This window comes from Xenopus laevis, chromosome 1L (assembly GCF_017654675.1).
Source record: "Xenopus laevis strain J_2021 chromosome 1L, Xenopus_laevis_v10.1, whole genome shotgun sequence".
NCBI classification, from domain to species: domain Eukaryota; kingdom Metazoa; phylum Chordata; class Amphibia; order Anura; family Pipidae; genus Xenopus; species Xenopus laevis.
In genome coordinates, this window is record NC_054371.1 from 176,098,734 (window position 1) to 176,110,863 (window position 12,130).

At 39.3% G+C, this 12,130-nt stretch overlaps 1 protein-coding gene across 1 annotated transcript; it reads right to left on the reverse strand.

Annotated features, from left to right (window-relative positions):
* Window positions 1–2,405: 2,405 nt before the first annotated feature.
* Window positions 2,406–11,990, reverse strand: orai2.L (ORAI calcium release-activated calcium modulator 2 L homeolog). Its single transcript, XM_018263276.2, has 2 exons — window positions 11,433–11,990; window positions 2,406–3,578 (listed from the first exon to the last, which is right to left on the reverse strand). Exons 1-2 carry the CDS (start codon window positions 11,649–11,651, stop codon window positions 3,021–3,023), a joined length of 777 nt encoding a protein of 258 aa, XP_018118765.1. The 5' UTR covers window positions 11,652–11,990; the 3' UTR covers window positions 2,406–3,020.
* Window positions 11,991–12,130: the final 140 nt, after the last annotated feature.

The following is a 12,130-nucleotide window of genomic DNA, read 5'->3' on the forward strand; positions in this document are numbered from 1 at the left end:
AAAAAAAAAATACTAAGTAAAGGGTTTTATCTAAAGGGAAAAAATACTCAATGTATGCATGTATTTTTTTCACTATATTTCCCTTTAATATACTCGGGGTAGTTCAATGTATGCAAAAAAAATGCCTCTTGTTTATGAATGTGAAGAATGTGGATGTGAATGGGATGCAAGATATACATTACATTAAATGTGCATCCTAGATAATGCTTCTGATTGGGAGTTGAAACAAGGAACCTTCTGTTTTCAGTAAATTGGGCAATGATACACCTTCATCTAATGTAAAATAAATGGAAGATAAGGAATACTTTAAAAGGAAAACTATACCCCCCAAACAATGCAGGTCTCTATAAAAAGATATTGCATAAAACAGCTCATATGTAAAACCCTTCAAGTAAATAAACCATTTTCATAATAATATACTTCTCTAGTAGTATGTGCCATTGGGTAATCATAAATAGAAAATTGCCATTTTAAAAAATAAGGGCCGCCCCCTGGGATCATACGATTCACTGTGCACACATACAAACCACATGTAAGGTCACATGAGCCAATTAACAGACAGAGTTGTGTGTTTTGCTTCAACACTTCTTCCTGTTACAGATTTATCAAGGGTCGAATTTGAGGGTTAAAAATCCCTCGAATTCAACCCTCGAAGTAAAATCCTTTGAATTCGAATGATTTTAGCACAAACGGTTCGATCGAATAAACATCGTTCGATTGACGATAAAATCCTTTGAATCGAACGGTTTTAAGCGATCGATCAAATGATTTTTATTCAATCATAAAAAGTGCTCAAAACCTATCTACAATGTCCCCATAGGCTAACATTCAATTCGGTAGCTTTTATTTGGCAAAGTATTGAGTTGAAGTATTTTTTAAAGAGACAGTACTTCGATTATCGAATGATTTTTACTTCGAATCGTTCGACCATCGAATTGGTCAAATTCTATTGAATCGAAGTACCCAAAAAAATTACTTCGAAATTCGAATATTTTTGGATTCGAACTATTCACTCAAGCTTAGTAAATCTGCCCCTTAAGAGTTGTAGTATTTCTGGTCAGGTGATCTCTGAGGCGGCACACAGACCATCACAAAATGATGGCTCAAGGCAAGAGATATAAAAGGGCAATATTTACTTAAATATATAAGATTCTTTAATATGCCACTTAATATGATGTAAACTATCTGTTGCTTATGTGTTCATTTTGGGGGTATAGTTTTCCATTAACAGGGTATATTTTCCCTTTAAATGTACATATGCTCCCATCATCCGGTTTCAACGTACATTAATAACTTGCTTCACAGTAACATAAAACACACTTAACAGCAGCTTCTAGGGCAGACGCACAAGGAAAATGGCACATTTCATATGTGTAACATCACAGTTTTTCTTTTAATAAATGCAGTTCATTCTTAACATATATTATATATTTAAAAAAATACAAAATTGTCCTTTTGAATTGTTTGGCTAAGACCTTTTTGTTCCAAAATAACGTTACATTTTCCTACTAAAGTAATCCCTTAACAACAAGGAATTTTGAATACAGAACACATTATGAATATACAATGGACATTTTTGCAATCATTTTAAAATAAGTATGGGTCACAATTTATGCTGAACACTCCATACCTTCCTCACACACAGGGCTAGAATGCTGCTGCAAAAGGCCATTAAACCTGTGTTTGCAAGCAGTTTTTCCCTTGGCACCAATGAGATTTAATATATAAAATTGTATTAACGCAAGCAAGCAAAATGTAACCATTCTTGCAACGCACTAGCAAACGGTATACTGAAGGCACTTCCTGCAACAAAAGGACTTTTTCCTCTTTTAGAGTGTCATTCCGGAGCAAAACGGCCACTATGGCCAGCATTGAGCAATCCAGTGACTTAAGTAATTGCTGCATGCAGGAGAACAGTGCTTCCTGTAATTAGCTTCTCTGCATGCGACAGACTACAGTGTCATTCATGCAAAACAATTTGCTGCATATCCTTCAGGCAAACCGTAAATAAAGCAGCAGTGTTATTATTCTAATCAGTAACAAAACAAATGTGTTAAAGGGGTTGTTCACCTTTGTGTAAATTTTTAGTATGATGTAGAAAGTGATATTCGGAGACAATTTGCAATTGGTTTTCATTTATTTTTATTTGTGGCTTTTGAGTTATTTAGCTTTTTATTCAGCAGCTCTCCAGTTTGCAGTTTCAGTAATTGGTAGCTAGGGTCCAAATTACCCGAGCAACCATGCCTTGATTTGAATAATAGACTGGAATATGAATAGGAGAGGCCTGAATAGAAAGAGGATTAATAAAAAGTAGCAATAACAATACATTTGAAGCCTTACAGAACATTTGTTTGTTTTTTTTAGATGAGGTCAGTGACCCCCATTTGAAGCTGGAAAGAGTCAGAAGAAGGAAAATAATTAAAAAAAACTATACAAAATAAATAATGAAGACCAGTTTAAATATTGCTTAGAATTGGCCATTCTATAACATACTAAAAGTTAACTTAAAGGTAAACCACCCCTTTAAGTACAAAACAGAAGCATGCTGGAATTGAAACCATTAGCAGGAGGAGGTCTCTTGCTCGCTATAATTGAAACGCCTCCTGGTTCTAAAGAGGTTGAATGAATAGTGGGGCAAACCACCACCTCCAGGCAGTTTAAACAGTCTACATCATATGTATGGTCCCCAACCTTTGCTCTCTAACAGCAATGAGGGAGCACAAGTGTGTTTGGATATCCCTGCAGAAATATGCACATAGCCTGCAGGGTGTGCCTAGGCAAGGAACTACATAAAGAATAGAATCTTTGGTGGAGAGAGTATGTGGAGGTAATCACTCCAGTTGCAGGCTGATCGTGATCAGAGAAAATAGAAAGACCCCTGTAAATAGCTTCTGCCGCATATTGCACAGACACTCTTGTTACAAAGTCTTCATTCACAGCAGAGATATTTAACCACTGGACCTTGTGTTTTGAATATAGCCTAAGACAGAAAGGCTGGCCCATCCAATGACAATGCTATTTCATGCATAATGACCTGGGGACTGTATTGGGTCCCCCCTGTGATCCAACTGATCCTGAAGTTGAGCCAGCTCTGCTAATTCATTCAGCTCCTGGAACTGCCGGTCAGTTTTATGGCTGACTAATGATCTGTAGAAGTGAACAGCAAACACTATGAAAATTAATCCAAATGGGACCATGATAGCTGTGGAGGCAATGGCAGCTGCTTGGCCAGAGCTAACAGCAGACGTGTCATTGGAAGATAACTTTGGACTGTTCACTGGTAGAAATTTTACCCAACAAAGTAGAACAACCTCTGCTAGGAACAGGAGCGTCCCAATAACGGTGGAAAATGCCCAGGCCAGTTCGATGTGACGATGCATCCGTTCATGTGGCGACTCTTTCACAGAATTGAGATTATGTACGTTGCTTACTGCTTCAATGTTGGGGAGAATGCAGGTGCTTATCATGAGTGCAAATAGATGGACAGCAACCAGAACAGTGGTACAGGCACTGAATGCAATAAGAAGTCCAGGAGGGTAGGCGTGATCTGCATCTAGCTGAACTTCCACCATTGCAACCTATAAAAGGGGAAAGAAAATGAAATTTGGGGAACAAACACAATAAGAATGCCAGATAGACATGTAGCCTGGAAGCATCTGGCTAATGCGAACACTAAAAAATTATTATTCAAAATATTAATGTACATCAATAGTTACCTATAGCTCATATTGATCATTTTTTTTTACTGATAAGTAATTGTTTCTTGAAGTTCCTAAACCTGATTGTTTTGCCAACCTGTCTCAACATGTCAGTTAGAGTTTCTAATGCTAACAGACTACTGAAGCTCCAATATGGCAGCCCACTCATAGTGGAACATGGAGGATCAGATAGGTAATGTAAAAGCATCTGCAAATCTCAACAATTAGCAGTTACACGACAGTGTGCACTGTAATTCAATTATATAATGCATAAGTATATCAGAGATATACACTCCAGCTTGAGCTGCTAGCAATAAGCCAATAATATGTATCTACTGTAAAGGGATTGTTCACCTTTCAACACTTTTTTCAGCTCAGTTTATCTTGGAAATAGTTCACCAGAAATAAAGACTTTTTCCAATGACATTCTATTTTCTGCATGTTCGTTTTTCTAATATTGAAGCGTAAAGTTTCATTTTTCACCTTCTAAAGCAGCTGGGGGGGGGGGTCACCGACCCTGTAACCTGTTCTAAATTGATTCATTTAGTTGATACATTTCTTATCTTTGTCCTTGCTGAGCTGAATCCCTGAGTTTCAGGACAGGCAGCTGTTAGAATTGATACAATAGTTGCTAATACTCCAGAGATGCTGCTGACAAAATGTATCAACTAAATGTTGCAAAATTGTAACAGTTCAGAACCTGCACCTGAATTACTGAGCTGCCAGACTGAAAGGAACATTAGATTTTGAAAAAACTGCAAATTGGAAGGTAATTGAAAAAACTATTTTTGGGGAACAATCCAAAAAAGACTTAACTGAAAAGTGTCTTGAAGGTGAACAACCCCTTAAAGCCACAGCTTCTTTACATAAGGTTTACATGTCTAACAACTAATGCTCACTAAACCATGGTAACCAGTTGGTCTAGCTGGATTAACAATATTTACTTGCATTTGTAATAAAAAAAAGACCATCACTCAGACTGAATGGATCTAGAAACAGATGCCAGAAATTCAGTAGAAAAACCAGTGTCGTCTCAGAAAGTCACCATTAGGCCATACCATAATATTTAAAGTTTTATATCCCATAAATGCTTTTACAACAAGATGTAGTGATAAAGCACACTCTATGAAACATGGGGCTATTTGTCTGTATTGGAATTGCCACACATAAAACACTTTGTACAAGATTACATGGGATTGTCGCATGTAAAATGACAGCAGAGATCCCAATACTTATTTATGGAAAGGTGTTGCCGGGGAAAGGGGGGGGGGATGAGAGTTTGGAGAAATTTATTACGGGTAACAAAGCACCCCTTTTGTTATTGCCCTAGAATGGTTGAGATATTACTAGATAATGTCTAGTTTTAAAGTATCTCTGATAATATTATTTAGGGGTGCACCGAATCCACTATTTTGGATTTGGCCGAACCCCGAATCCTTCTGCTGAATCCTAATTTGCATATGCAAATTAGGGGTGGGAAGGGGAAAACATTTTTTACTTCCTTGTTTTGTGACAAAAAGTCACGCGATTTCCCTCCCTGCCCCTCATTTGCATATGCAAATTAGGATTCGGTTCGGCCGGGCAGAAGGATTTGGCCGAATCCCGAACCGAATCCTGGATTTGGTGCATCCCTAATCATTTTGAGGATAATATTGACTATCGCCCTCTTAGCTATCTTTAAACCGAATGGGCAATTAGGTTTAATACATTAATGGGTGGGTCCCTTTACTGTATTACAGCGAACACCATCAAAATAACGGACAAAAAGATAAATTATGAGAGACAGGATTTGGGTTGGAGACAGGTAGTGTGAATGCATCTACTAGCCAAAGCGACTGCAAGCTTTCATAAGAAGATTATTGGAAATTAGTGACTAACCTGTATACTTATTAAAAAGGGCACAAAGTTTGCCCAGGTGTTATAACCCATAGCAACTAAAAGGATGTAAAAAGGAACCAGCAGCACACTGTGTTTAAATTGCAAAAGTGCACCAAAAATTTATTAACCCCACATCATACAATTAGGCAACGTTTTGGGCCCACCTGGCCCTTTATCAAGCTTGATAAAGGGCCTTGATAAAGGGCCAGGTGGGCCCGAAACGTTGCCTAATTGTATGATGTGGGTTTAATAAATTTTTGGTGCACTTTTGCAACTTAAACACAGTGTGCAGCTGGTTCCTTTTTACATATTGTTATGACCCAGTGACAGGAGTGGGTCCTCCAGTTCAGCACCTGACACTACAAGAAGTGTGTATCAGTAAGGTGAGCGCTCCACGTTAACAGGTGTAAGCAACTAAAAGGATGTGACCAATGAATGCTTGTTGCGGATTGGTAAAGAGGAGTCAGGAGAGAAAGAGCTTCAACTGAATACATTGTATATAGGTAAATATTAGAGAAATAAAGAAAAATTCATGGGAAAAAACCCTTTACACAAAAGAAGTATTTTAACTGAAGAATTGCAATTAAACCCTGGAGCTAAACCTCGATATGGAACTGTCCTAATCTATTAATACTTGCATTTCATAATCCTAAAGTATGCAGAAGCTTAACACCGAGAGCTAGGTCTGGAACGTCCAGCAACACCAGAAAAAAAAAACTGCAGAAAGAACACAATGTAAGAAATGTAGCTCAAAACCCAATGAGCATCAAAGACTTACAGAAAGGAGGCAGCTTGTAATTAAACATGTAGGCACTTAACGGTCAGCCCATATCACGTACTTATTAACAGTTAGGAGCAAAGGCTGTCCAGCTAGAAGCCCACATGACAGATGTATCTCAAAGACATTTTTATGCTCTCTTGCCTACCTAGTCGCTCCACGGACTGCTGGGTATGATTTCTTTTGACATTCACATTTATGGGGGCTGGGTCACTATGATGAGATCAATGCACTACTAAAAGGGTTGTTCACTTTTAACTTAACTTTTAGTATGTTATAGAATTCTAAGCAACTGTTTCATTATTTATTTATTTTTTATAGTTTTTGAATTATTTGCCTTCTTCTGACTCTTTCCAGCTTTCAAATGGGTGTCACTGACCCCATCTAAAAAACAAATGCTCTGTAAGGCTACAAATGTATTGTTATTGCTACTGTTTATTACTCATCGTTCTATTCAGACCTCTCCTATTCATATTCGAGTCTCTTATTCAAATCAATGCATGGTTGCTAGGGTAATTTGGACCCTAGAATACAGACTGCTGAAATTGTAAACCAGAGAGCTGTTGAATAAAAAGCTAAAAGTGAAAACCCAATTACAAATTTTCTTCAGTTTAAACGTGAGTAACCCCTTTAAGCCTACTATAACTGCAATTCTGACACCTCCAATGTTGGATCACTTTTATACACACTATTAGACTGCATACTGCCAAAACATTAAATCTGGTACAGGTATAGGATCCGTTATCTGGAAACCCGTTTTCCGGAAAGGTTGTCTCCCATAGACTTTATTTTGTCCAAATAATCCAGATTTTTAAAAATGATTCCCTTTTTCTCAAAACAGAATCTTGTACTTGATCCCAACTAAGATATTATTAATCCTTATTGTAAGCAAAACCAGCCTATTCGGTTTATATAATGTTCACATGATTTTCTGGTAGATTTAGGGCATGAAGATCCAAATTACGGATCCGTTATCTGGAAAACCCTAGGTCCCGAGCATTCTAGATAACAGGTCCCATACCTGTACCTGCAAAAGAAGAACTGGGACAGAGCATGACACGACGATTGTCTGTGTCTCACATGTGTTATTTTTTGAGCTGGGGCTATATTCTTTCACTTACTGCCAATGCCTGTGCAGACCCCCTGCATCTTATCAAAACCCGCAAAAAAAAAAAGCCAAACAAATAAAACATTGTTGAAGTATATAATTAAATGTTGAATTTATTTAAAACATAGCTGTCCCAGATATCCAATGTTGAGGTGTGGTTCATCATACTAAAATGAAAATGCCATGTAATGTATTCTGGAAAGCCTTTAAAATATCTTGATCTCGGAAAGCTACATTCATCCAACAGTTCAGTCTAAAATTAACCCTTTGAATGCAGTCCAATTTGTCAGGCAACTCACAGTTCCTGTTAATCAGCTGAGCATACAGTTTCAGCAGTTGTGTACTTGAGAGACAGTGCTGAAGATGACTACAGCAGACAAATAGTTAAGCAATTATTTTCTGTACAATTATAATTAATTCAAACTGCTTTTGGCAAAATAGAAGCCAAGTATATAATTTACAGGATATTTATATCTCGTGTATTAATACACAAGAGTCACGAATATCCTGTAAATAAAGCTGGCCATAGATGCAAAGATCCGATCGTACGAATCATCGTACGATCCGACTTTCCCATCTCCCGACCCGCCACTAACCATTCAGATCAAAGTCTTACCAGTCAGATTAGTAAAAGAACAGATCAGCAATGTTCTGCCCCTGACAGCAATCGTACGATATCTATGTCCAACCAAAGCTAGTGACAGTCTCCCACTGAAGATCGTACGATCGGCAATACGCGCAGAGATATTATCGGCAGCCGACAGAAATTTTCTAACCTGTCCGATCGACCAAATGACCGATCTCCGCTGGACGAAAAATGTCGGGACTCTCCACACACGGTTCGAAAATCGTACGAATCCTCGATTCGTACGATCAGATCTTTGCGTCTATGGCCAACTTTAGATCCTTATAAACGGTGTTTAGTGATGTCATTGGTTATAATCAGAGCTTAGTGATGTCACAACGCACTCAAACGTGTGTATAATAATAAATAAAGTACCCCTGTTGCGAATTATGAGGATATAAGAAGTCACCTCAGCGTTCCATGACCTGTATAAAAACCACTCATCGTTCGGCACTGTGCTTTTATACGGTCATAGAACTCCTCTGCAACTTATAATATACATATAATACACAAAAGCCATGAATATCTTGTAAATTATATCCTTAAAAACGGTTCTAATGTCATCAGTTATAAACAGTGAGTTCTGATGTCATTTCTGTCATATGACTCACTGAAACTGTGAATAATAAAGTACGCCCAGTTGCAAAATATAAGGATATTAGAAATTACCTCGGTGTTCCATGACCTGTATAAAAACACAAGGTTGAAGACTCCTCTGTATCTTATAATATACTTATGATTTACTAGAGGGGGTACTTTATTCACTATATATTTACAAGAAGGGCTACTTCATTCACTATATAAACAGTACTTAGTGATGTAATTTCTGACACATGACTCGCTTAAACTTGTGTAATAATTTAACACTGTTGAATACATACGATACGTTTGCTGAAAAACCCTTTTTCAAGAAGAAAAGAAAATAACTTTCATTTGAAGCAACGTAGAGGGTTCTTCACAGTCAGGACAGTGAGGTTGTGGAATGCACTGCCGGGTGATGTTGTGATGGCTGATTCAGTTAATGGCTTATGAATGGCTTGGATGATTTTTTGGACAGACATAATATCAAAGGCTATTGTGATACTAAGCTCTATAGTTAGTATAGGTATGGGTATATAGAATTTTAATTAAAAGTGGGGAGGGGTGTTTGTGTGGATGCTGGGTTTTCATTTGGAGGGGTTGAACTTGATGGACTTTGTCTTTTTTCAACCCAATTTAACTATGTAACTATGTAAGTGTTACCATTTTTTTTTACCTGAAACATGCCGTGTGAATAAACGTATTGCCGTTTAAAGGAGAACTAAACCCCAAATAAGAAAAGTCCCTAACTATTACCATAGATAGTCCCCCTTCCCCTGCATAGTTCATTACTCCTAAAAGTGCCCCTAACAGCATGCTCAGGTAGCACAGGGGAGCTCATGGTCACCATCTTACGGATCTTTGGTCTTCTTCAGATCTTGTTCCTTCCCTTCAGCAATTCACAGCCCTTTTCGTGCATGTGCAGTTGATATGAATACTGGACTGCTCCAACTGCTCATGCACCAATATGGCGCTCCCTTGCAGGAAAAGACCAAAGATCCGGAATATGGCGCCCATGAGCTCCACCGTGCTACTCTGCACAGATATGTGAGCATGCTGTTAGATACACTTTCAGGAGAAATGAACTATGGGGGGGGGGGGGGCTGACTATCTATGTTAGTAGATGGGGCTGTTCTTATTGGGGGGTTTAGTTCTCCTTGAATCTGTGAGTGCCTGTCTCTACTATCCTCTATGTGACCTGTCTGTATGTGACTTTGCCTTCGTGCTTGCATTTTATATGGTCATGGAACTTCTCAGTAACTTAAAATATCCTTATTTTACTATAGGGGGCAATTATTATTTATATTGCATTGACATATGCTGCAGTGATGAGAGATTATACGTGACTCAAAGCAGTCTTTGCACCAAAGGAGCTTACAATCTAACCCCCATATTTAAAGGTAAACATTTGCCTAGGTGCAATAAGCTATTTGCTTTTAACTAGGCGCTGACCAGTAAATTCACACACACATAGAGCATTCTCCATGCTGGCATTTTCTGCCAATAACATTACAAATCACTTGTATTTGCAGTAAGTGACTTTCATGGCATCCAATTGTCACTGCACACCTGGGGCTGATTATGGACAGAAATCGCTCAAGCGGGAAATGTCTGCAATAGCAGGAGGTTAGAAGCAACACTGGAAATTCTGGCATGGTGGAGAAAATTGTACTACACAGGGGAATCCCTTGAAGACATGAGAACATATACAAACTTTGCAGATAGTTCCCATGTCTGGCTAGAATCTAAATCACAGGCGGGATGTCGCTCGGATCGCTTCGATTTCCGAAGTTGCCCGAACTTGCCTCACAAGGAAACTTCGGGTGATTTTGGAAAGCCAAAGCAATCCAGCTGCCATCCTACCGGCGATTTGTACACCAGCCAAAGTTTTTTTTTGCCCTAATGTGCCTAACGTGTTTTACTTTAACAATTTCCTGACTGCCAAGTTTAATGTAAGACTACAATACCCAGCATGCAATGAGACTGACATATGTAAAAGTCGGGAGTTACCAATTTTTGGGCTCTGTAACCCAGTCTCCCATCCCATTCTCCAGTGACTTTCCTCAATTTCAAACAATTGTGGGGCAAAAATCTGCTGGCTGCCAAAATGTCTAGAGGTTGACCTGTTTTACCAATATTTAATGAAATTGTATATGAATTAGGGCCTTATGGGGCCCCTATACCTCCTGGGCCCCCTCTGTAGTTACGCCCCAGGTGACGGGCAAATCTGTCCCATTTTGCTTCATGGAAAAATATGCGAATTTTTACATATATTCATTTATTTTTTTAGACTTTTTTTTTTCCCACAGCACATATTGTGCTATTTTTGGGCTACTTTGGTGCTGGTTTTGTAGCCGACTTTGGCTGGTTATGAAAATTAGACCTGGCAACCCTGACTGAAACTAGTGTCTAAAATGATTAGAAGTCATCTCATGGCCTGTATAAATATGGAAGGCTTATAATATCCTTATATGTTACAGTAGGGGGTACATTATTCACTATATATATATATATATATATATTTATATCAATAACTATAAATACAGACAGACAGTGGGCTAGTAATCCCAGCCCTGCACGTGTGTTGGTGGGGATAAGGAACAGGTCTGTGAGACAGGTCGCACATAACTAGGAGCGACAGCAGAATATAAATCGTATGGTAGCAAGAGTTGGACACACACAGAGCTGGCAGACATAAGAATGGGCTATTATTAGCTGGGATCAGAAGACACCATGTACAGGACATGTGAGGGGACAGCAACTCACCATGGCGAAGCCGGAAAGCAGCGCCGAGGTTCGGCTTGAGGCTTTGAGCTTGGCCCGGCTCAGGTAGAGCTTCCTCCAGGACAGCGCCTGCATTGAGTGCTCGTTCAGACTCATGAGCTCCACGTAACTCCGGCTAATCCACTCCGGGTAGGACACCTCCTCCTGTAGCTGTGGGGGGCACGGGCGGGATTTAGCTGCCACTCCGCACTCAGGGAACATTGGCCTGCCGCCTAATTAAGTAAATCTCCTTCGCCTCATTTCACGCTTAAAGACACCGCCTCCCCTGCGCCGCGCTAGCTCCGACCTCCCTGGAATAAAGAAGGCTGAGCGTCACAAGCCACAAAACCAAGGCCACTCCGAAGGGGCGAGGCTATTTTAATTAGAAATCAAGCCCTTCCCATCTATGAAACCAGATCTCGCTCTCTTCCGCCAACCTTCGCGCACTCTTTTCTTGTTCCGCCAACCAGTTGCCTGATTGGCTGGAAAGGCGCTTAACGGATATTTAATGACTGATTCTATTGGTGGCTGGAACAGGTGTCAACAGCTTCACGGGTTACTTTGAGCAATGGGCCGATCCAATAGTTGCCACGAAACTTGACCCTTTTCTTTTTTTAATATCACCGAGTCCCTGATAGGAGCGTAAAAAAGAGGGTGGGATTTATTGGTGTGAAAGGAAACATTCTCCGTACCACCCACTC

Bases quoted from the DNA above. Each gene is read 5' to 3' on its own strand.
- orai2.L (XM_018263276.2), bottom strand. From the start codon at position 11,651: ATGTTCCCTGAGTGCGGAGTGGCAGCTAAATCCCGCCCGTGCCCCCCA. The intron at 3,579-11,432 runs GTGAGTTGCTGT...CCCCTTTTATAG, and splicing joins TGCTTTCCGGCTTCGCCATG to GTTGCAATGGTGGAAGTTCA.